At 37.7% G+C, this 26,486-nt stretch overlaps 1 protein-coding gene across 1 annotated transcript in view; it reads right to left on the minus strand.

Annotated features, from left to right (window-relative positions):
- Window positions 1–6,993: 6,993 nt before the first annotated feature.
- Window positions 6,994–26,486, minus strand: part of timeless (timeless circadian clock) — a 38,687-nt gene continuing 19,194 nt past the window's right edge. Inside the window, exons 16-30 of the mRNA XM_082156388.1 lie at window positions 25,705–25,802; window positions 24,945–25,065; window positions 22,949–23,150; window positions 20,662–20,801; window positions 20,461–20,546; window positions 20,249–20,369; window positions 19,864–19,946; window positions 16,901–17,049; window positions 15,504–15,735; window positions 15,357–15,425; window positions 13,842–13,960; window positions 13,458–13,692; window positions 12,660–12,702; window positions 12,462–12,547; window positions 6,994–7,630 (exon numbers count right to left, since the gene is read on the minus strand). Of these exons, the coding sequence (XP_082012514.1) occupies window positions 7,497–7,630; window positions 12,462–12,547; window positions 12,660–12,702; window positions 13,458–13,692; window positions 13,842–13,960; window positions 15,357–15,425; window positions 15,504–15,735; window positions 16,901–17,049; window positions 19,864–19,946; window positions 20,249–20,369; window positions 20,461–20,546; window positions 20,662–20,801; window positions 22,949–23,150; window positions 24,945–25,065; window positions 25,705–25,802 (1,918 nt within the window). The 3' untranslated portion in view covers window positions 6,994–7,496. The remainder of the gene's footprint in view (window positions 7,631–12,461; window positions 12,548–12,659; window positions 12,703–13,457; window positions 13,693–13,841; window positions 13,961–15,356; window positions 15,426–15,503; window positions 15,736–16,900; window positions 17,050–19,863; window positions 19,947–20,248; window positions 20,370–20,460; window positions 20,547–20,661; window positions 20,802–22,948; window positions 23,151–24,944; window positions 25,066–25,704; window positions 25,803–26,486) is intronic.

Consider the following 26,486-nt stretch of genomic DNA (forward strand, 5'->3'; position numbering starts at 1 on the left):
AGAAACTTTTGTCAAGCTAACATTTTGCTTTTCCCTTGGAGCAAAAGTTAGAGACTCTCTCATTTCAACAGGTCCTCTTGTTGGTGAAATACACATAACCTTTCTAGGGGTTTGAGGAGTTCTCGGAGCAGCCATTGTGTTCTGTGTTCAACAGTGTAGACCCTAACCTTATTTAAAACATCAAATGCAAGATGTAGGTATAGTGACGTAGGTGTGAAAAGCCAGAGCAGGAAGGAACATACCCATAATACTTCAATGGCAAGTTGTGAGCTCATTAAACCAGTCGTAAACCCATATTAAAAGCAGAATTTAACATCTGTTTGATCTGTTTTTGTCTTTTAAAATACCCCCAGACATCAGCCCAGGAGGACATGTCACAACATGACAACACGTCGCTATACTTACCTGGCATATACATGTTAGTCAGTTTAGCCCTGTAAATCAGAAACACTGATTTCTTGAGACATGGATTCCCTGTCAATCATGAGTGACATGGGTTCATAACCCAGAATCATAAATCAATAAAGGTGTTTCTTAATACTACTGAGAAACACTGCTATTCCTCTGGTGTTCTTCGCATGGCGGTCAAAAATTATCAGTTATTTTTATTTCAATTAGATGAATGTACTATATTTTAGTTTGATAATGTTTTTTTAAATTTAATATTTTGTATTTTTAGGGAATTTTATGGTACCATAAAACGTGGTGACGTTATTAGCATAGACCTGAACATTTTATTTCCAACTTAAACGGTCATAAATCTTGAATACTTTAGAGCACAGACTTAAGTTTGATCTCTTTTCAAAGACGACACTTGGTAAATTATTTATGAAGTGAAAAAAACGTTCAAAAAAGTTAACTTAAAAGTTACAGAATTTTACGTTTATTGTTATTAAAAAAAAAATGTTTTACTCTTTATTTATTCAATTTTCAAATTATAACAAACATAACAAAACAAACAAAACAGAACAGCAGGGTGTTATGTTACAAAGAATCCCTTTCACACTTGGGTCTTATAGATTATCCATTTCTTCCATCTCTGTTCAAAATTAGCTGATTTCAGCCTTATAAAATGAGTGATTTTTTCCATTGTATAGATTTCTTCCATTATCTCTTTCCATTGAGACAATGTTAAAGTGAGACTCTTCAGCCAGTTCCTTGTAATAGTTTTTTTTGCTGGCCATCAACATAACTTTGTAGAGATACATATCCTCAGCTCTTATAACTGAATTGGAAAGTAAACCAAGGTACATAGATTGAAAGTCAGTGGGAAATGCATAGCCCAAGACAACCCTTATTACAGTCGCTATGATTTCCCAGAAGGGTCTGACTTTGGGACAGGTCCAAAATACATGAGAATGACTGGCATTCATACTGCCACAAAGACTCCAGCAATGCTGGGGGGTCTTGAGTTGCTTACTTTTGATACGAGGTGTAATGAAAAATCTAATAATGTTTTTCCAACCAAATTCTCTCCATTGTCTTGAGCTGGTGGAAGTGTGTTGAAATAGACAAATAGAATGCCAATCATTCTCTGACACCTTGATTTGTAGTTCAGATTCCCACTTTTGTTTTATATAGTGAATCAGTACCGTTACAGTTTTGCAGACATTTATACAGTCTAGATACAATTTTTGAGGGTAATTTTTGGTATGCTCCCGACACCAATTCTACCAGTTCACAGCCCTCCTGTGAGAGGTGAGACCTTATCTCTAAATCATAAAAGTGCTGTAACTGGAGGTACCTAAACAAGTCAGAGTTGTTTAGGCCAAATTCCCTCTTTACTTCCTCAAATGATTTAAACACCGAACCTTTGGTTAGCATACACACTGCAGTGATTCCCTTATCAATCCACTTTCTAAATGTACTGTCCAATTGACCACTTCTAAAATCAGGAGAGAAAGAAGGCCATATCAAGGATTTACAATCACCTTCGAATTTGAATTTTTTCACAGTGTCCCACCAAAGCTTAATGGTTGTTTCGACTATGGGACTCCCCTCTTTTAACCGTATACTAGTTTTATCACCCAGTCTTGATTGAGGTAGGGACGTTGGGATATAGTTAATTTCAATTTGTTTCCATTTGGAATAATACTTAGGTGAGCACCAATAGATAATATACCTCAATTGGGCAGCTGAGAAATATTCCTTGAAAATTTGGAAGGGAGAACCCCCCTTTCAATTTCTCCAACTGAAGCGTTTTAAATCTAATCCTTGGTTTTGCCCCTTTCCAGATAAATCTACTCACTTGCTTATCCCATTTAGCAAACTGAGAGTCGGGTATTACAACTGGTAGAGATATAAATAAGTACAACAATCGGGGTAACAGATTCATCTTTATCACCTCAATCCTGGAATTAAAATCTAAAACTAGGTTTGTCCATTTTGTCAGATCTCTCTGTATTACCTCATTTATTTTACTATAATTGGCCTCGTATAATGTACTGAGTTCTCGCGTCAAATAAATCCCTAAATATTTAATTTGTTCTGAGTCCCATTTAAGTTTGTGTTTTCCCCTAATTTGATCAGCTGGACTGTAATTAATACAGAGGACTTGAGTCTTGGCAATATTTAATTTGTAGCCTGATTTTTCTCCAAAGTCTTTTAAGATGTTTAAAAGTTTGGGGAATGTTTGATCAGGATTTTGAAGATATACTATAACGTCATCTGCAAAGAGACTTATCCTTTGTTCTTCATTGGACACCATTACTCCTTTGAGCTCTGATGTTTGTCGCATATATTGGGCCAGAGGCTCAATAAACAGGGCAAAGAGGGAGGGGCTTAAACAGCAACCCTGTCTGCTTCCTCTGAAGAGCTCAAAGTTGTCAGTCAGGTCACCGTTTAATTTGATTCTTGCCAACGGCTTATGATACAAGGCTTGTATACACTTAATATTAGAATCATTGAATCCCAGTCTTTTCAAAACTGCAAAAAGATAGTTCCAGCTGACTCTATCAAAGGCCTTTTCGGCATCAAGGCTTACTAAGACTGTTGGAATATTTAGTTTTTTAACTTCATTAATTATGTGTAAGGAACGTCGTATGTTGTCTTGGGCTTGGTGCCCCTTAATAAATCCCGTCTGATCTTCGTCTATTAAATCAGGGAGGAAAGACTCTAATCTTTTGGCTATAATGGAGGTAAATATTTTATAATCAACATTTAGGATGGTAATTGGGTGATATGATTCACAATATTCACAATTTTTCCCCTTTTTTAATATGACTGAGATAATAGCCTCCCTCTGTAAGACTGAAAATACTGGTTGAGGCCTGATTTATGGGACAAAAGGGCCCGGCTGGCTAATTAACATTTGAACTCACAGAAGCACATGAACTAACAACAAAGAACTCACACAAGAACATGGTTTAATGCAAATGTTTATCATTGACTGTTATGCTTTTGGTGTCATTTGAAATGTCTCAAAGTGAGTGGTACAGATATCTCATATCCAGATAGATCAAATAAAAGGAAATAAGGTTTATAGAAGTTCATTGAAAACTGGTTTAGAGATAAGGCCAGATAAGGCAAACCCCCTTCTGTGGGACAGAAGCCATTTGAGGGGGTCTCACCCCATCCCCCTTGTCACCTGGTCAGAGGATAAAGGAAGGTGTTCTGGCTCTCTCTGTCTCTTCTTCTTGGCTGGGTACGAATGGAGTAGGTGGTCTCTCTTTCTCTCTCTCCCTCTCTCTCTCTCTCTCTCTATCTCAGGTACAAGCTGGGTAAGATTCTTTGGTGTAACTAATGTATAACCATGTTCTAGATATTTGAATTGATTGTGGAATTGATCTCTGATATCTGAAATATTAAATTGCTACAATGTGATTATTCCAACTGATTTTGACATTGTTCATTTAATGGTTAAAAGGAATAGTCAAACATTCGCTCACTTTTAGTGAGGCACAGATATTATTAAAACCTTTCATTTATGGAGTCAGATGAATTAATGAGTAAATACATATGATTAATGTATTACAAATTTAACCAACCAATACTTTGCATGAGTGAGGACAGAACACGTGATACCTTCCCCGTGTATTGGCGAACCGGAGATTGGACCAAATATAGCGGGCCTTACACCTCCATGAAGGGGGGCATTTTGCATATTTTAGAGTATAATTAAATGAGCCCAACAGTAAAGGAGTCAAGTCGTCTTGAAATACCTCACTGATTCTTGAGAGTCGGGACAAAACACGTTTAAAAATAAAATAAAAAAAAATACACACTATATCAATTAGAGTTATATGTTTATGCAGAGAAAGGTCTTAGCTATTTAACCATGTAAAGGAACAGGTTCTAAATAAAAACACATTTTTAACAAATAAACATGTTTCCCTTCAGAACTGGATTTGTGTCAACTCCGTCAGACACACTAAAAAGTATACAATTTTAATTCTTCAAATCAAACAAGAATCTAAAGTTCTGAAGTATATTGTAATAGTGTTTAGTTACTCTGATATGTAAAAAAAATACTCTTCACACTCTTCTGAAAACTCAGATTTCTAAATATTTGCATTTTCAAACTTTGATTTTAATTTCAATATTGTAAAAACAAATTCCTTAAATAAATAAAACATAAGAGGACGTAGATCAGATGGTCCTTTATTACAAAAACAACATAAACTGAAGGAAGAATATTTTTTTCCCCAAGAAAATTAACAAAAACATTCATACATCCAACGCTGTTGACGAAGATCTGACGGTGTTGACGAAAAATGTTTGAATGTTTTACCTCAGATTTGTGAAATGTTCACCTGTTTTTCATGATATGTTCTGACAATAAAGAGTAGTTTAAAACCCTGAAATAACAGTTTAACCCTTCACTATATTCACAAATAATATTACATTCGCACATTAAGAGGTTATTGGTGGATTTGTCAACTCCGTCTGCTTACAGGTCAACTCCGTCAGACATAGAACCTGACGGAGTTGACGTCTGACGGAGTTGACGTAAGGGCATGTATTTTCCCGCCAAAACATGTATTGTACACTGCAGCTAGGTAGTTTTTCCTCAGTTGCTAGCTGTCCCAATAACCTCACTAAAATGCTTAAATTCAATCCACTATGGTTTAAAAAAAGTATCTTAACAGAAAGATGGTATTGACATGGTGCAGCTGTGACCATAGGAATATTGACATTGTTTGTCTAAAATGAAAAAAAAAAGTAAAACGCACCAGAGCATGTGTGGTAGTGCTGCATTCACCACAGGCAGGGAGATGAAAAGGGGTCCTCAGGGATATAGCTGACCATGCTATTTCCTGATTTAAAGAGCTTTATGAAAAAATCTGATGGAGTTGACAGAAACTGAGGACACAACTTTAATAGGCAGATTTTTATGGAAAATATTGTTTGATGTTCACTTCATGCATTGTTTTTTATATTTCTACCCCTTATTTTTTATTTGATATATATGTTTTCACAATTGTAGAGCTTTTTTAAAGTTTTTTGGGATGGTTAATATTGTGACCTCTTGCTGAGGACAAGTGCAATAACATGGACCTTCTAACCACAGACCATACATTTAAACAAACTTTCCCCAAAAAGATAAAAAAGTTTATTCTAAAAATCAGATAGGTATATACAATTCCTTTAGATTTAACTTTGTAAGTATGTCAATCATGATGAATTTCTTAATTTTTGCTATAAATTAGACTTTTCTATGTGGGACATGTTTTGTCCCGACTCTCAAGAATCAGTGACCTTATACCATTCATTGGGAAATCCATCACTCCCTGGGCTTTTATTGCTTTTCAATCTACAAATTGCCTTATCAAGTTCTACTTTAGTAATGGGTCTACATAACATCTCGTTCTGGATAGTTCCTATGGAGGGGAGATCTAATCAAAATCTAAATTTGTCAAAAATCTTCAATTTCGTTTTCGTCTACTTGATCCGATTGGTCATACAAAATTTTATAATAGGACTGAAAGGTATCTTTAATTTTTCCTGGGTCATAATTTAACTCTCCAGTCGAATGATCTCTAATTTTATTAATTGAATTTCTCATTTGTTGTGATCTTAGACGTCTTGCCAAAATTTTTGTCGCCTTCGGGCCTGATTCATAAAAGGTTTGTTTTGTAAATCTCATTTTCTTTTCAATCTCTTCTTTTGCTAGATCTGACAGTTGATTTCTTAAGTCTTTTATACTTTCAGCCAGCGGTACACTTTTATCTGAATGCTGTTTTATTTCTTGTTCTCTCAATTGTTCTTCTAATTTGGCCTGAGTTAGTCTTTTCATTTTATGCATATGTGCTGTTCTTGATATCAATTTGCCTCGCATAACAGCTTTTACAGTATCCCATAAAATTATTGATTCTATTTGATCATCCTTGTTATCTGAAATAGTCTTGAATTTCTTTTCTCAGTTCTTGCTATTTTAAATTTTTATATGAAATATATTTTCAAAAACAGGTTTTACTCTAAAACTGCAAGAAAAATAAAAAGCCATAAATCAAAACAAGTTGCGTTCCAAATTTGAGTTTGATATCTCAAAATAATGAGCTTTCAGTAAGATTTTGTTTGGCCGCAGTACCAAAAGTTTCCACTAGATGAAATTCGTCTCCTATTCATTTTCGTTGTGCTAATTTTTGACCACATGGAGCACAAGTGTGACTTTTTTTCAGGTCCATTTAACCTTTTCGAATCATGTCCATGATTTTTTTTGTGTTCACATAGCAAGTGCTAAAACCTTTACCAAGTTTCGTAACATTCCGATGAAGTAAAAAAATAAAAATAATTTTTCGGACAAAAATGACCGAAGAGCACCAGAAGGCTATACAGTTACTGACGTTGGTTACAACATAATTTGAGCTCCTTACGCCAAAGTGCCAACTTAACGGTAGCTTTAGCCCCTGATGGTTTCATTGTCTTTATGCTAACATTAAAAATGTACTTCTGAATTTGTTTTGTATTGAGACTAACTCATAAGATAAAAGTATACATTTAGTGTGTAGATGGCACGATCATGCAGGTTTGCAGTGTACAACATCAGGAAGATCAAGTTCAGGAAACTTTTATTAACATACAAAGATTGTTACCTTATAATAGCAAAATGTTCCTTGTATAAGGACGTCACAATTATAAACACTGTGCCAAAAGCCTATAGAAACGTGCGACGCTGCGTTTAAAGGCGTACATTTTCAATGACATCAAGTTACATCAATGACATTCAAATGACACCAGTTTTTGTTTGTTTTGCATACACTAAAATTTAAAAGAGGAAAATGTTAGAAATTAAACCAAAGCCAGTCAAGTCAAGTTCAAAAATCACTAAAGCAAAAAGCATGTGAAATGTAAAACACACCTTTGGAAATGACAATCAGAGGAAAAGATCTCAAAACAGTAAAACACCACAAATATGGTCAACATTTTTTTTTCTAGGTAACAACACAATTTCAGGAAAAAGGGTAGATTGAGGATTTGGTAATAGTTAACATTTAAAATGAAAGAGAGAGAGAGAGAAAGAAGCAAATTATGATAGTCCTGCGCTGTTCATTTGTCTAGTCATCTTCGTCCTCTTCATCACTCAACACTCTCTTGTATCTGCGTTTCGCTGGGGCTGCCTGACTCTCCCGGTCTGAATCCAGGCTTCTGTCAAACTTACTCCTGGATAACGGATCCACATCTGAAATATCTGAGAGAGAGAGAGAGACAAAAGATAGTGTCACCAACATGCATGCGAGGAATTCACTGTGCTTTTCCTGTGGGGATAAATAATATCCATCAACTGATTTTGCTCAAATTCAAGACAAAAAAAAGGATTCTTATTGCAATCTGATTAGCCAATAAAAATGCAACATGAAATGTCATATTGATCAACTCAAAACTACTTTCCTCAAGCTCTATTTGCAATATTTGCATGCCAAGATAGCCTCCTTTCCCTAGCCAGAGTCTCCTCTTTTACTTCCTTTTTACCCAGCGCACATTTAAAACCACAATTATCATAATTTTGCTCTTTGTTTACCACTAGTGCATGCTGATTTGCTGATGTTTTATTCTTCTATTTTAACTGATGTCGTAGCCTATGATTCAATAGGTGTCTTATCATAGTCTACATACATGTGATTTGTAATGATCTTATAGACGTTATGCGCCAGAGAAACAAGGGTGCCGCCATCTTTAGAATATTGTCTTTGAACTTCTGTTTTTGCGGTCGCTCGGTATATTTCTATCGCATTACTGTCCAGGAGTAATTAGCTTTTGAAGTGGATTTACTTAATGTAAAGTTAACGAAAGTTATCGTGAGGATTGTAATGTTTAAAGCAGATGTCTTAACAAATGTCAGTAGACCGGGAAGATTTTAAAACGAGCCGTTCATTCATAAATACTCAAGATCGCTGTCAAAATACAGACCGGAAGATAAAAGACAACGAGTGCAGCGCTGAAAAAGGGGCGGGGCTACATATAGGCCATGAGACGGGACCCCAAATTTGGGCTACCGGTACCATTTTGAGGGATTACATTTCTTTTTGATTTTCATAAAGGTACACATCTCTAGTGTTGGAAAATGTGTGATTGCATCCGATCCATGGTAGCTTTCATGAGAAATCAATACTTATATCATCCTATCTCAAGGTAAGGTGTTCAGTGACTACAAGAGAAAAAAATGCTTCTATAATCCAAACGGTTGTTCTCTTCTTTTGTAGAGTGTAGGATCTTGAAGACCATCAATAACAGAACCAAAATTCAGTGGCTTTTCAGAAATTGAGTAGGTAATCACCTGTCCATCATTATAATTTGCTGTGTATTCTTAAAAAAAAAAAAAGAGCTCTACCAGATCGATTAGGTGAATGGTTGTATTTTTCTGGGGCGCTGAGAAACTTTGAGTTGAAAATCGTTTAAAAAAAATCGTTCTATTGAACAACAGTTTATGGTGATATGGCTGTTTTGTTTTGTGTTTTGATCCCATGCTTTTTCTGATTTGGACTTTTTCACGGAATTCTACTTGAGAATTTTGTGCAAGTACGTTTCTGGAGGTGTGATAATCAAATGTTTTATGCTGTTTCAGGCTTAGTGAAACTCTGTTTCCTCAATACCTCATTAATAAAGCAACAATGTGGCAAATCTCTGGCATTAGATCGACATTATCATAAAATGCCACCAAGTCAAATTTCATTTATCCTTTTTCTTGACATATGTTTGAAAATCGTCCTCCGTAACCAAAAAACTACCTTGAATCTAATGCTATCACACATTTTTCAAATACAGGGTCATATACCTACACAAAAATCACCATGCGGTTTAATCCCTCAAAATGGTCCCGATCAACCCTCTGTCTCACGGCCTAATAAGGTCTTTAGGATTGCCGAAATCACACAAGTCTGTATAGCAGACATTAAGCATAAACTGATCAATATAGCTAGATTTTTCACCCAGCATGTAAACACATTAACCTGGGTTCTATGGGCTTTTTGAAGTGCGCATGTGTGATATGTGACAGGAAAGCGTCCTCACTGTGGATTTAAGCACATCCACACAGTATGTAGAGGAGGAGGACATATACTGCAAACTCAGAGTCTTTCTTGACCCAAGAAATTATAAAAATGTGTTCTCTTCTCATGCAGCCCAAGTGGAAGGGGTACAATCCAAAATTCTGTAACTGCATGAGTCTGAGCGCTGACATTTTGGAATATTACGCATGGGTTTTAATGCTTTATTTAACATCACAACAGGCGTAACAAATGGAATACTCAGAGTAGTGTTGTCACGATACCAAAATTATTGTTTCGATACCGATACCAAGTCAAGTATTGCGATATCGATACTTTTTCGATACTTTTCCTGAAAAGGGAGAAACACTCTCAAATATCATTGCTGTGCTTTATTTTAAAACCGGGACAACATTCTAATCATATAACACACTAATAAATGAACATATGAACAGCAGATATATTAAACATTTGAACAAAATATGAAATATAAAAATATAAAAAATAAATTAGAGCAATGACATTCAAGGTAAAAAAAATTATAAATTTAGCAGCATTATCTCATTTATCATAAGAAACATAAGAGCTTTATCTTGATTCTGAACTTTGAATAAAAATATGAACAGCGATTATATTAAACAATGTTTAATATTGGTAACATATGATAAGCCTCATTGGTGATATATTTGACATGTGGGGAGAGAGTTGTGGAAGGCCTATACTTCATGTTAAACATAAATATATAGCAATAGCAGCAAAGACAACGTCGGCAGTGTTGACGGCAAAATAGGCTACAGAATACATTTATATTGTATTTATGTCAAAACTTTCAAACATCAAAATGTCATTTATTAATATGTATTCGTGTCAAAATGACATAGAAACATCTTTTCCTATTCTATTTTGCCTGGAAATGCTTCCAACACGCTTGCGTGTCGCGTGAAAAATAGGCGTCGGTTCTATTTCTAGCATGCACACGTTTTCCGCGCGTCTCGAGCTGCGCCCAGACGCGTGTGTCACGCAGGCAGTTAACATGGGAGCCGAAATAAAAACGGACACGACACGCAGTCAGTGTGTCGCCGGCATTACAAATCTGGAAGGCGGTCTTTCTTAGAAGTATCGATACTAATAAATTAAGGAATCGTGACGTTTTTCATTTCCGATTTACTTTTGAAGTATCGGTTCACCGTGCAACAGAGAAAGGTAGGCAACGTACTTCCATATGTCACTCCTCGCGTCATCTATTTCTACGAGTCGTGGACCACTTGTGCTCGCACATGCAGACATCTCGCTGTAGTGTTTTGTCACATGACACTGACAGCGGCAGGTTCTTTGCTGCGTGCGTCAGGAAAAAAACACAGACGTCCATATGGGAGGCGTTTTTTTTTTTTTTTTTAAGTATCGATACTGATAAATTTAGGTATCGTGACGTTTTTAATTTCCGAGTATCGCGATACTTTTGAAGTATCGGTACACCGTGCAACACTAACTCAGAGTAAGATACACCAATGGTTAGATTGTGAAGTTTTAGCTCAAAATACCCCACAGATATTTTTATATAGCATGTTAAAGTTGTCACTTTTTGAGGGCGAGCAAAAACGCAGCGTTTTGTGTCTGTTCCTTTAAATGCAAATGAGCTGCTGCTCCCGGCACAGAGGGCGGAGCTTCAAGAGCTCGTGTCCTTTTACCTCACACAGACATGCACTGAACATGTCGCAAACTTTTAGCCTTTTATGTTCAAACCGGAGTCAGAAAGATGGAGAGACTCGAGAAGAAGTGACAACATGTAGAAGCAACAGGACATTTCTGAATGGTTAGTTGGTGAATTTATGTAGCGCATGTGTAGTTATCTTCTAGTCATTGATTAGCATATTCTGTCTTGATAATCTATAAATCGTGTTCCGGGGGCGGGGTTTATGCAAATTTGAGGGTTGGTGATGTCACTAACCCGGGAGGAATGTGGTGTAGTCTCTACCAGCCGTTTGTTGTAGTCCTTAAAAAACAATTTCTTTATAAGCAAATATCTCCCTTTGCTTTGAACTTTGAGCGTCGTAACTTTGCAGATGTTGTTTATGCTCAACTACACACTAACTAAAGTTAGAAAAGTGAAATCATATTCAACCACCCCTTTAAGTCTAGTAAAGGTGGTTTACTTGCTTCACCGGGCTATTGGTTTGCATGTAAACCAGGACAACAGATTATTTCAATAAGCTGATTTTTGGGAGTTATTAGTGTAACGGTGTGCATGTAAACACGCTCACGGACTTAACAGTTAATATTGTTCATCTTCATTCACTGACTATGAAATACATCAATCATCCTCTTACAGATAAACTGCTGCATGAAACTGCGTTAGATTTATTTTAAGTACTATTCAAAATTTCACAAACAGCTTAAAAGACGTATCTTACATTTTGTTTAAAAAGTATTAAAATCATAACAGTCACTGCATTTACCACTGCAGGCACTATGTGAAAGACTTTTTAAAGACGTTCAGTAACCCTGTATTCATTCCCCTTTATTCACAAAAATCTAGATCATACCCCATTATGACAAAGCAAAAACCAAATCTGTGGTAACTTTGCAAATCAGGCTACAACTTTATTTTCCACACCACTCAACCTTTTTTTTTTTTTTTTTTGCATATGTATAACATGCATCTAATTATGAAAAAATATATATCAAAGATAGCATGGGAAAACCCAGACAACTTCCGGCAAATTTAGATTTGCTCTGCATGTAGTCTGGCAAAGAGCTCATTCAAGCCCATTTCTAATCCGTCAAAATCGCGGCACCAATCAGAAACGTTGGGGTGGGCTTTACACAATGACGATCGCTCTGATTGGTTTTAGGTCTATCCAATTGCGCCCAGAGGCATTTGAGCGACGTCCGTTGGTGACGCCCCTTTGGAAATGAGTTATTAATGAAGCTTTGCCAGACCATAACTCAGTTACTACTGAGAATGGTCTGGTTTTAACCAGGCTATATCAAAGACTCATTCTTTGCAGAAATTCTAGATAAGCTGTTGTTCATTACCTCTCTGGTCATCGTCATCATCATCATCATCATCATCATCCAACACTCTGCTTCTCTTCTTTGAGATTCTCTTCTCTATATGATCACTGGAACACAAATCAATAAAATCACATTTAGTTTAAGAAACTCATCAAATGTTTGTCGTAAACCTTCCCAAACTTCAGTCACTGAAGTGTTTCCATCAATACTGGCACTAACCTTGGTTCCACCGAATCAGAAACGCCCTCACATGATGGAGAGTCTGATAAAGACAGGGAAAATCAGTTTAATTGATTCATTGGCAATTACCAAGTAAATACTTCATGATAGTCATTTTAGTTAATCGCACAGACAATACATTTTCAATATTATATTCGCAAGTAGCAATGATGGGGCCAAGCACACCGATGGCAGAACGTTTGATTGAATATAGATGTTTTCGGGCAAAGTAGTTTAAAAGGTCATACGCAGAATTAGAAAGTACTACAAAGTAATAAAATTGCTTTTAATGTCTTGACCAATAGGTTGTGTATCGTTTGAATTTTAGCAATTTCAATTATTATTGATTCCCAGTTTTAATTCCAATAGGGTAAAAAAAAAAAAAAAAGGACTTTTATTCTGTCTTTTTACAAAACATTCAGTTGCAGCTGAATACCATGAACAAAAATCAGCAGTCTAAAGAACTACTAATATAAATTTCAAACATTATTAAAGTATTATACCGTCAGTAGTACAATACAATGAATAAGCAAATTAGCAATAGCACAAATACAACTGAAAAAACTGAAATCAAGTGCAAAAATACTACATAGTTTTGTTTTTATACATAAAATGTAGATTCATCATTATTAAAGTTATTCAGTCAATATTAGTGAGTGATTTTCTTTTTCCTTTGTTCTTTGATTAACATTAATGACACGTGAAACTATACAAGTTTCAAAAGTTTAGGAAGATATAAGCAAAAAACTGTGCAGGTTTATTCAGGGCATGAAAGAAGTGAACATGAATCACGCTCACCCTTTGATTCAGCAGAGGTGTTTCCCCTCTGGCGAGACAATAGCAAAGCTCTCAGTGCTTGAGCTCTCTGCTCTTGGTTATCCTCATCATCATCATCCTCCATCTCAACAGCCCGACTGGTGTCCTGGTTTCCTTCAGAATGCCCTTCAGCTTCTGTCTCAACCGGGTCCAGAGACGCTGCTAGTTTCCTCAGCTGATCAACACTCAGACTGGGAGAAATCCTCCAGAAAGTCTCCTGATGGATGCAGATCGGATGAGAAGACAGCAGCTTTACAGCACTACAGGTATAGTGTTTTCAAATAGTCGCTGTTATACTAATATGTAAGCATTGAGAAACAGACTATATAAGTGAGAGGCCGAGAATGAGAGACAAAGAAGCCCAACCTGTCCGTCTGAGGGTGCGCGGATGCCAACTGTGCGCAGGAGTTTCTGGAAAGCCCCGTTCTCCATGGCATCCTCGTTCTCCTCTGTCAGAGGAACCAGTGCCACAGGATGAGAAACACCTGGAGAAAGAGATGTACAGCTCTCTGAAACACGTATAGTAGGCCTACAGTAATACTGTCGAAGTGTTTGTTGTTGCTAGAATGATTGTTTTGCAGTGTAATGGATCGTAAGCTAATAAACAGGTTATTTTTTAGTTTTTTTTAAACAGTTTCTTCTCAAATCAATATTTTATGTCCATGTCATTATTTATATGGTGAAAAGTCATGTAATAAGTGGGACACATGTAAATGATGCTGTCTGGTTTCTTCACTTTGCATTTTAATGAGCAAATAAAATTTCAACTCAAATCAATATTTCATGTCTATCGCAAAGTAAATTTCATAACTCTCTGTAAATTAGGTTATTATTTATTTATGAATAGTCTTATATAAATCAGTGTTTTGAAAACACTGAGTTTGGAAGGCCTTAAAGACAAAATCAAGATTTTAAATGTTGTTTATATTTCTTTATGCGTTTAATTACTGTTATGTGTCGACTTTTATTCAAATAATGAATGGATTATATAACGCCTAGAAAGCCCACAAGGACCGTTGCCTTTACAGTCTCTAAAAAGTGGTCACTCATTCATTTCGATCTCACAAACCTCCATTATAATCAGTGAAGCTGTCTACACTGCACAATGAAAAGAGATCAACAAACACATCTGTGATTGGCTACACTGCTCACCGCTGCAAAACACATTGTAAATAGAAACATTTGATGTTATCCAGAGCGCAAACATTAAACGTTAGTCGACTAGAAGAGGCTAAGTTGACCATTAACCGGCTGTTAGTCGGTTAGTCTGAGAAAAACAAATAAATAAAACTACAGGAAGTCCATTTAGCATGGAACGTTAATGGCGGGTCTTTGTTGTAATTACAGTATATCGGACAGGAAATCCAAACTTTACATATCTGCTTGCTCTAACATTAACCTAGCTAAATGTGAGCTATTATTAGGAGCATATCCAAGAGTTTTTGCCTCCCAGGCACCATCTAAACATTAAGTGTGGTCCGCTCAAATCCGTCATTTTCTTTCCAGCTCAAATGAAATGCTCCTGTAACAGACGGAGAGGGTGTTTAGCCGGTGTGGGACCGTGACTGATATGTTAGATGGGGAAAGAAAACCAGCTTCTGTTACAGAAGTGCAAGCAAAAATTCACTGCGTTGAGACCTTTATATTAAACGGGTCAATGCGAGTGGGGTAGTGTGATGCGACACGCTACGATGGACACAGAGCTGACCTGTGGCACAGTCAACATGTGTGTCTGTCTAGGGCGCCGCACGAGAGGCATGCCGGTTCTAGAGGGTGCTAAGCAGGCGTGTGATCAGCTAATGACAAAAAAAAAAATCTCATTCTCTAGCCTCAATCATAAGCAGGAGTAACCAAGCTTTAATCAATGTTTTACGTCCTCACCATCCTCCTCACGGTCATCAGCCGTTCTGTTGAGGCAGTTCTGGAGCCACAGGACAGGCCCTGACAGACCTGTTAACAGACCAAATGTAAGTAAACCATCTCAGCCTTTATTCAGAAAGCTCCTCATAATCATGCCTGATCAAGTACCTTGTTGCTGTAAAGTCTGAACCATGTTTCTCAGACTGTGGATTTTCTCTGAAGAAATGTTTCTACTCATGCTCTTTTGTCCTCCTTTGGCTGAGTGGGCAGTTTGATCCTCATTGTCTTCTTCATCTTGCTCAGATTGATCCTCTTCTTCTTCTTCTTCCTCCTCCTCCTCCTCCTCCTCCATGTCCTTCTCCTGGGACTCTCCAGCCACATCAAAGAACTCTTCCTCTGTCTGACACACACACACACACATATATGAGGAACCTTTTCATAGTTCCTAGAACTAATGGCAGAAATACCAAATTTTTGGTGAGGAAAACGTTTAAAAAAAAAAGCTCACCGCCGGGACGAATTTAATTCTAGGAACTCCATTTAGGGGAACTAATTTATCTCCTGCTTCAGAGTCGGGTCTAAACCAGCACTATAAGAACTATCCGTGATGTTCGTATACGCGGATTAGCCAAACGCACGCGAAACACCAGCACTCGCCATTTAAAAAAAAGCTGTGTAAACACACCGATTATAGCCTATATATTTACTCCAGAAACTAACTCTATGAACATGGAAAACAGAGATAGATGAATCTCTCAACCTTTACAACTAAGGAGAAAATCCACAACTTTGAGGAGACCAAGTGAAACATGATTTTGTATTTCTGTTCAGCATGTGACAACTTTTGTGTCTCTGGAAAATAGTGATTCTTTTTTATTGTAAATTTGTTGAGGGATTTGTGGATGCATTCATGTTTTTAGATTTGTGGAGTAATAATTATAGTTTAGCTTTTTATTTTGAAGTATAAAGATAAAATTAGTCATTTGGGGTAAGATGCCCCCCAGAATTATTACTATTTTTAAACTTAATCCTTACTGTATTTTATGGAGTTTTTATTCAATAATTCATTTATGAACATTTCAGACATGTTTACAGTTCATTAAAACCTAAAGGCTTACTGAGTGAAATCAATTTAAATTCATAGTGTTGCTTTTATAACATATATTTGATTGAAATATAGCCAATTAAATATGTAAATATTCATCTCTTTTACTGGAATTTTGTTCGACAAATAAATTGTCAAAGCAATTTTATATAGAGTAGTTGATTTGATTTAGTATTTTACATTAATGACACTTAAAATAAAAAGTCATTTAACTTTCATTTCTGTAAAGCTCAGGTAGTGGAGAAAGATCATTTTTCTATAATTTTACATTTTGTGCTATGACATGTCAGTAAGAACACTTTTCTATTCATTGCTCTTCATAACACAACGCAAACTGGGTGCCGCAAAGATGCCGGCACATGAAATGGGGTCTTGCGCACACAACGCACAACCGCCCACACCTTCGCACTCATGCGGACGTGGAGAGAATAAACCAGGCTTTATATGTTGATGGACGCACCATTCCAGTCCTCCTGCCAGTAGCGCTGCGCTGTCTCTTCTTGTACAGGTCTCTGCGGTTGGACACCAGCCCCATGCTGAGGATCTTGTCAACTATTCGTGCCCGTGAGCGCTTGGCTGTGATCCGCTTTAGAATGTTTCCAAGCACATCTACGAGAACAGCAGAGAAAGCTGAAATAAAGGACTTTGCAGGCATAACAATGAGTCGAGAGATGTGATGATTAGTAGTGTCACACCACCAGAACGCAATTACACTGATTTTATGAATTTCATTTCAAAGGTTTCATGAACCTTAAGTGCAACATTTTAAATTGGACATCACTGAAAGTGATGATAACTTCAGATGATGCAGTAATAATCAGATCTTAATTCAGAAATGACTGAGGACATGTTCACACTAGTAGTTTGGTTCTTTTGGTCCAGAACAAAAAAGATGATGATACATATGCTCCTGTTTACACTGTCATTTTTAACACCGAATCTAAAGATCCAAAACAAAACACTGCTTTTATGACATACATTTTGCGACAGAACTAAACATGCAAACAAAGCTGTGCGCTGGGATAAATGCGTCCGCTGTATGAGCGTACATATGATGATATTTTTACCAGCCGAGAACTCGAGAGCAGCTTCTATAATTCGTAAAACAACGGCAGGAATTCCAGTCACAAACAAATGAAGATCTGCTGCATTTGTAATGCGGCTCTGACTACTGTAACGAACAGTGATGGGCAACATCACAAGAAAAAACAGGTAATTCTTGAGGGTCGCATCTTGTGACATCACATCCTGTTTTTGGTTAGTTTAGTGCTGCGTTCCAGTCCACTTTTAGACACGCACTTGCGAACTTCCCTAAGCACTTCGCCTCGGGGGAATCCCCGCCGCCATTTTGAAGTGCGTTCCACTTCGTGAAGTGGACGAGGGAAGTTTAGATGGACAGACCCTCGTTCCCTCGATTTTGACCGAGGGAGCAAGTCTACTTCATACGTACACTTCAGACACCTATATGTCCCACAATGCAGTACGATTGTGACGTCACCACAGATCTCGTCTAATCACCACCACAACAAACAACTCTATGATATATTAATTCAATTTTTTTTAATTGAAAACAACCCAAACACCATATATACATTTGGATCCTGCATTAAACAAATTCTTAAAGGGAAAACAAATGTAAATAATAAATCAACTACATAGCTGATTCCAAGTGATCAAGGGCTTAGGACGTTCCAGTTCAGCCCATTGCAGTTTCCGCCAGTAGTGGGCACTCGCAATGACGTACATCCGAGTGAACGAGACGGAGGGAAGTTAGCAAGTGAAGGGCATGACAATTTTGGACTGGAACGCAGCCTAGATGTCTTTAGTGCGGTTAAGCCCTATTCGGATGGGACTAGTTTAAAGGAACGTAAGATTGTGGCCAAAACTGGTACTGCAATCACTTTCAAATGACTGTAGAGCGGTGTATCCCCTCCCCCTCCCCCCTGACTCGAGGTTGCCAGTTAGGCTGCAGGATCCCGCAGGAACGTCGGCTGCTACAAGGAGCTTCCAATGGCAAGTGACGAGTCCTACACAGTACGTTTTTTTTGGGCCTTTGTCACGACGTATTTCGGATTCATAACGAGGTCTTTTAGGTTTCGTAACGTTAGATATTTTTTATCCGACACGTTTGTATCTGCAGCTGTGGTAACTAGAGCAGAGCTGGCAACCCGGATGCCAAAACACAACTGACTTCGTGATTGGTAGGTAGGTGGAGGGTGGGGCATCAGGCCAAAACACAACATGACAACATCAACATCAGTTGAGGGCTGCAACTTCACTTTTAAATGACAATATCCTGGCCGGACTACTGTTGTCAGTGACATAAGTATTTGAAATGAACATGATTTCTTAATGTCTAGTGACATATCAGGGCCATTTTATGATTAATTGAAATACATTTCTTACATTCGGTTCCTTTAACATGGAGAGGTGGGGTAAAGTAATTATTACCAGAGCTTCTCAGTGATTTTAGTCCCGTCCGAATGTGCATCTCAGTAATCATCACGGACAAGCCAGTAAAGATTACGGCGACTTTTACCTTCAGTGAAAAGGTCCGGAAAAAATGACCTCAGGTGATACTAATCCCGTGCGAATAGACCCGCTGTAAATATGTACGGAAATATTTCGTCATTTCCTGTTTAAAAGTAGTTTTCTGTGGCTTTCTAAGTATGGAGACGCTTGAAAAAGCGTTCAGTTGCGTTCTAGACGCTGGGACGAGTCTGTGGCAAAACTCAGGTGTTTTACACACAACATTCACATCAAAAAGAAGATCGACAGCACTTGTTAGGGGCACGAAACATCTTTAAGCGTTAGGTAAGAGCCTATTACCAACACAATCCAATCTGAAGTTAATTAATACATCGTTCGACCGGACATAACTTTTATATATAGAAATATAGGTTGTTTGCGCATGTGATATCAGGAAGCAGCGTAATACACACATGACGACAGGAGTGTCGGCGATGGGCAAATCGAGTTACTCTCCCACTTCTGCTAGTTTTAGTGAGATATCTAATCCCGTGCGAATTGGCCATTAATATTACAGACGTCCTGTGGTAAAATTACATTACTCAATCTACCCTTGTAAAGTTAATCCCGTCCGAATAGGGCTTTAGACTGAAATATGAATACAACGCAGACCAGAGTTTGTTTGGAGCCAGTCTTGTTTGGTGCAACCAGGTTTCGTCGGCAGCGTTCACATTTATTCATCTGAACCGTACTAACAGAGCAATTGCAGAGTTCGTTTTGATCAAACCAAACCTGTCAAGTGTGAACATATCCGGAGTTATTTAGTGAGCTCGATAATTCAAATGTAAAAATGAATTTTTATATAAAAAACAACAACATAAATTAAATCCTTAATACTGTTTTTTCTTGATTATAAATCACACACACACACACACACACTTAATTTGCACTAACCATCAGAGTCTTTAAACTCCTCAAAGAGCACCTGGAGTTCCTGTTCCTGTTCTTCAGTCCAGAGCACGATGCGAGTACCTTTCCTGATCAAATGAGAGGCGGGGGGGAACTGTTTTAGTCAGTAGGGGTGTAAAGGTTCTCGGTTAAGAAAAATAAATAAATAATAATAAATCTGATGATGCATGCGCATATAAATAGTTGGTTTAAATAACGTGTAAAACAGAGTTAGGCTAATGTGTGTTTCTGTCGATGGATACGCATTCTGGCTTCCTCTAAACTCTGGTCATATTAGAGCAAATGGCACTTGTATTGAACAGTCTTTTACATGCTCTACTTTACTACCGGTCTTTACTTTCAAATTTCAGACATTAAAATACAATCGTACCGCTCTTTCTTTAAATCCTTCGCATTGTCCACCAAACCCAAGGAGACCATGCGGGTCACCACGTCCCGTCTAGTGCGGCTGCTGCTCAGCAACGGTAACAGCGTCTCGACAATATCAGGCACTGAAGAACAAACACAACACAGATCATTTAGAAGACTGTTCGACATACTCAAAAACCAAACGACAGAGACCGTGAACAGGTGCAACTCTACCTCCAGAGTCCTTGTACTCTTCATACAATCGCTGAAGCTGTTCCTCTTCTTCAGGAGTCCACCTGCCTTTTTTCTTTGTGCCTTCCCTAATATATATATATATGGACATGTGAATAATCACTAACTCTTGAGCACTGTAATGAAGCTCAAAGATACAAGCTTTAATCCACTTTAATATCAATAAGGTCTAAACACAATTACCCATCTTTACTGTATCCCTCTGTCATTTCTCTCACAGCACCCACAGTCTTCCAGAACAGCAGCTCCACAAACGCTTTGTTGTTTTGAGCAGCAAATACAAAGAACCGGTTCAGAACATATTTTGCAAATGTAACAAGCTCCTGTAAGGACAAAAAAAAGGAATTAAATCAATCTGTTACATGTATATTAAATGTAAAATATTAAACAATTTGTATATGATTTTTTTGGTCCCACTTTATATTAAGTGGATTTATTATGTACTAACATTGAAATTAATAATTTGATAAAATGGACTTATGTTTATGTACATACATGTTTTTACACTGAACTTATATATTGAAAATACCTGCATGTAATTACAGCAGTAATTAATTTATGTAATTACATTTGACCCTTCCCTTACACCTTAACCCAACCTTAAACCGACCCATCCCACCAAACCCGTCCCAAACTTTACCCGTATCACACCTCAATAGCAGCAAAAGTGTTTTACAGTACAACATTAACACATTTTTCGATGCAAGTACATAGTACATAAAGACACTTAATATAAAGTGGGACCATTTTTCATTTTTTTTTTATCTTGATTGTGTTTTTGGGCTTTACTAGAATAGGTTTTCATGCTTGAATGTTCAAAAACACATTATTTCCCCATATTTTACATTGTTGCAGCTCCTCTCTTCCCAGTCTGTCAGTAACGTTCTTAGTTCCTGTCTCTATGAAGCCCCTCCTTCTGAAACACACAATGTGCTCTGATTGGTCGGCTGGATCAGTTTGCTGTGATTGGTCAACAGCTTCGAGCGTGTTTGCGAAATGTCACGCCTCTTACATAACTGCGAGTTCCAACACACTACTAACTAAGGGCGCTTTCACACTTGGTTCGGTTGCCTGTTTCGAAGCCGAGTTCGATTGCTCCCCCCTGCCCCCGATGGACTGTGTTCACATTATATTATTTGTATCTGAACCGCGGTACGCTTGTGTCATCAAGCTGCAGCTGGCGCGTAATCGTGTTGCTTGGTAACCGCTATGAATGAAAGAAATCATCTCTGCTTGCAGTGTGTCAATCCTGCTTTTCGTCAAGGTAAGCGTACACACACACACACACACACACACACACGAAACAGCTAACGACCACATCGTCATCAATAGCGGTTCTCTTCAGCGATTTGGTACGATTGCGTTCATATCAGCAGGGACTCCATCGTACTGGAGTTCACATGAACCGTACCCCAGACCACCCTTTTTAAGCGGACTCGAGTACGGTTCGCGGGTGCGCACCCGAGTTCGGAAGACAGCGTTCACATCATCCAAACGAACTGAACTCTGATGTCATTTGTACCCTAACTCAACCAGGCCCGCCCCCTTTTTTGTGTATAGAGATGTAAAGAATAACTCCCTTTGGAGCGTCTTTCATGCTCAAACAGCAACGTGTAACGGATAATGTACATCCAGCCGGTTATCACAGACTAAACCTCGACGGGGGAATTAGGCTTATTCCACGATAACAACCGGCTAGATGTACATTATCCCGCTTATTACACGGCTACTTGCCACATAAGAAAATTATTAGACATGAAATATTGACTTTAAATATTTGATTAGCTCTTTAAACGCAGAGCTTCTGCGGAAAGAGCAGATGTTAGCAAGCGGCAAGCTCAAACTAGACAGACATTTAAAGGATACAGTGCAGTCATACCACTATATCACGGTATTTCACCACATTATTATGGGGATAAGAGATTTGATTTAAGATTAAACCGTTTTAAAATTGTACCCGTTTGTTATCTTTGTAATTCATGAGTGTATACAAAACAATCGTCGCAAAATGGCAGCAGCTGCGTTAGTATGAAACGAGAGAGTGGATGACATAATTAAATAACTGTACACAAAATATTGATTTGAGTTTTAATATTTTTTTAGCGCAAAACTTCCATGAGGAAAAAAAGTTCCTAGCGAGCATTAAGCCCAGACTTCAGTGAACCGGATCAGCCTGTGTTATCAGCTTTACCGGTTGTTATCGGGAGAAAACATTCCGCTGGATGGCTCGATTGACCAATCAAAATCAAGTATTCCACAGAGCCATGTAATAATACATACTAAAGAAAAAGCATAATAGGATCCCTTTAACATTAAGATATGCAGTGGTATGAGATTAAGAGCTTTCAGACATCAAAAGCAATGAACTTATCATCGTTAGCATTATGCTCTACCAGCTGAGCAACAGAAACCTCAGGATTACAAAAGATCCAGAAAGAACTTCACTGTATTAATGGACAGTGTTTGTTACCTGATAGGCGGATGCTGCTGGATCTCCCAGGATCTTATTAAACAGGGAAAAGACGGACAGCTGATAGAGCAACGCCTCCATCTTCATATCCACAGCCAGTCTGTGCAGCATGCGTGCGATACAGTGGTTGGTGTGAGAAGAGTTCTGGGAGTATGAGCGCAGAAGGATCATATATGGACGCACAACAGCTGGATTGGCAAACCTGTCAATCAAACATTTCAATTATGGAATATTACTGGAACATAAAAACAAGAGAAACATTAATCCAACCTTACTTTAAATCAATATCAAAGGAATTTTGATAAATTATCAGCATGATTAGCTTTTCCATTGCTGGGCCGAACAGCTCTAAGAACGGTAAGGAACGGTTCCATTTGTATTTGCACTTTCACTGTAGGCTAACCAGGGCAACGACTGACACATTTGACGCAAAGAGCAGCCGTTATCAAACCCACAGTGGAAAATGAAACCGTATCGGTCCCGGCTGGGGCAGATGGGCACAGAAAGGAACGGTTAAGCATCGAGAACGGTTTGGCCGGACAGTGGAAAGGCAGCTTTTGTCAACAAGGCCAATAAACTGTCACATATTTGGCTTTTTCCATTTGAATCATACATCATCTTGTGATGCGCCTGGACACACCATCAGTGATGTTAGCTGAGGTTCTCCACTGGGGTCCGTTCTTCGTACCTCGCTTACTACATCTGAGATGATTTGACAGATGCCAGATTTTCTAACCGTGATAACTGATCTCTGGCCTAATTTGGTTCTTCAAACAAGTTTGCGGATTTGATTAATATCTCGATTAAGTCGTCTGAGATTACCCAGCGTTCATGTGTTCATTGGAAATGGCAGATATATCAGGGTGTAGAGTTACATTCAAGGCATTGTTGTATTACAAATTTAATAAATGTTTAAATTAGGTTGCAACAGTAAAAGTTGAGTACATTGACGTTAGATTCTGCTCAGCAAAGTTGCAATTCCTGTTTTCTCCATTGTAAGTTAAATGAGTCAGATCACTGGGACTCTCACCTTTTGTTCTGCAAATGGCTTTCGGAGCCCAAATGGCTCTTGGAGCCCCAGCCCCAGACGTTGAATAGTTAGGCTGATTGGATTAGCATATATACGTTTGAATAGTTATGCTGATTGGATTGAGACTGGTAACACACTGGAGTCTAGGGCGGTTCCTTAACCTGTATACTTAATTTACATGCTTTGTTCAACCTCAATGTAAATCCCTCCCCCTAAATGTATATAAAAGTGCAAGGCAACTTTCTTTAGATTAGATTTGATGATGATGATGAACTACAGACTTGATGAACTACAGACATGGAAGAATAAATCTCTTCTGCTTATAAAATCCATCTCAAGTCTCCTGGTTTCTGCTTCGATGAAGGAATAAAAGTTTCCAACAGCATGAAGAATATTTTGCCACAGGAAATGGCATTAAATGTAATTATGGTGATCAAAGATGAGTTTTAAGGGATAAAATGATTGACTACAGGGGACCTGTTTGTGTCAGATAAAGAAGATTGACATGCACTGTTGGGGGGCTTCAGGAACGATTTAAGAACCACTGACTGCATTAAAACAATCCTTATTGGCATATTGGTTTGATCAATACAGAAAAAACAAGACTGGAAGTTTAGTTTTTAGCTGGGAAAATTAACTCTTTACATCTGCTCTACAGGTGAAACTCGGAAAATTTGAATATCGTGCAAAAGTTAATGTATTTCAGTAATTCAAATTAAAAGGTGAAACTAATATATTTAGTATATAGAACTATATTACATATGCATGATTATACTTTTCAGAGGGCCGACATTTCTGTATTTAAAATCCTTTTTTTTTATTGATTTCATGTAATATTAAATTTTTCAGAGATTTTGAATTTGGGGTTTTCATAAGCTGTAAGCCATAATCATCAAAATTATAACTTTTGCACGATATTCTAATTTTACCAGTTTCACCTGTAAGTGTAAATAATTCTCCACACACCTCTTGATGAAATCTAAGAAGCTGAACTCCGCCTCAGACACAGCAACAGACTCCAGCTCTTCCTCTTCCTCCAACTCGACTCCATCCTCTTCCTCCAGAGCCGAATCTAAAGGAACGGACCCTACACAACACACAGACAAAGTCCATCTATCACTCAGCTGCTCCAGTATTGGCAATAACAGTAGAGTATTGTTTGTAATGGTATCAGGTTGAAAAACAGAAAACCAATGTTTTAGGAGTCAGTACCAAAACCAGTAAAATGTATTGATTATTGATTTGAATTTTGATACTAAAGCAAAAAACTATTGATAATGGAAAACACATTTGAAAATAAAAAGATGAAATAAGTTAAATATTAATGCATATAGTAATAAGCTGCTGCACATTTAAACTTTTCAGGCAGCAGAGAAACTGCATAAAGCGCCCTGTCAATTAACTTTTGGCAATAAACGTCAGCCATGCTGCAAAAGAGAAACATTTACTATATAGCATCTACTACGAAACACGACGAAGAATTGCAGGTAGTTCTTTATTTAAAAAAAAAAAAATCTCTCAGAAAAAACAATCAACCAATCAAACATTGATGTAAAATTACAGAGCAGAAAGATGGAAAATCAAAAAAGCTCAAGGGAATAAAAGGTGAGGAAAATGCAGAATCATAAATTATATTTGATCAGTTAACGTATTCCCTGGGAATATCTACCTAGAAGTATAACCATACGATCAGGTTTAGTAGTACAGTGTAGTATTGTGATCTTACTAGGGAGCTTAGTGAAGAGAATCTGCTTCAGAAGTTCTAGTTCCTCCTCCGGTTCCACCTCAACCGATCCAAACGTTTCTCCTTCAGGCCACACTGCCCTGATTCAACACACAAATCCCAGAGAATGAGTACATCCTTTCTTTCTGCAAGTCAGAAAAAGTCCTAACTCCATCATAACCTTTTCTATCAGATTACAAAAACAGCAGAAATATTGTAATTATTCAAAATCACAGTGAATGTTTGACAAGACTAGTGAATGGATTTAGTTTGCTGCTATCACAGGAAGCAAATATCAAACAAAATATAAAGAATTAGCTTTAATGTGTGCAATTAAAGGGGTGGTTGATTATGATTTGACTTTTCTAACTTTAGTTAGTGTGTAATGTTGCTGTTTGAGCATAAACCACATCTGCAAAGTTATAACGCTCAAAGTTCAAAGCAAAGGGAGATATTTGCTTTTAACAAAAAAATTTTTAAGGACTACAACAAACGGCTGGTAGAGACTACACGACATTCCTCCAGGGTTAGTGACATCACCAACCCTAGAATTTACATAAACCCCGCCCCCTGAACACGATTTATAGATTATCATGACAGAATATGCCTATCAATGACTAGAAGATAACTACACATAAGCTTTCATTCTGCATTCAATTTCATGTTGCATTCTACATGTTGTCACTTCTTGAGTCTCTCCATTATTGTCTGAGTCCGGTTTGAACATAAACATTGACATTTTCAGTGCATGTCTGTGTGAGGTAAAAGGACACAAGCTCTTGAAG

The sequence above is a fragment of the Leuciscus leuciscus genome, assembly GCF_965113295.1.
Source record: "Leuciscus leuciscus genome assembly, chromosome: 23".
In the NCBI taxonomy this organism is placed as follows: domain Eukaryota; kingdom Metazoa; phylum Chordata; class Actinopteri; order Cypriniformes; family Leuciscidae; genus Leuciscus; species Leuciscus leuciscus.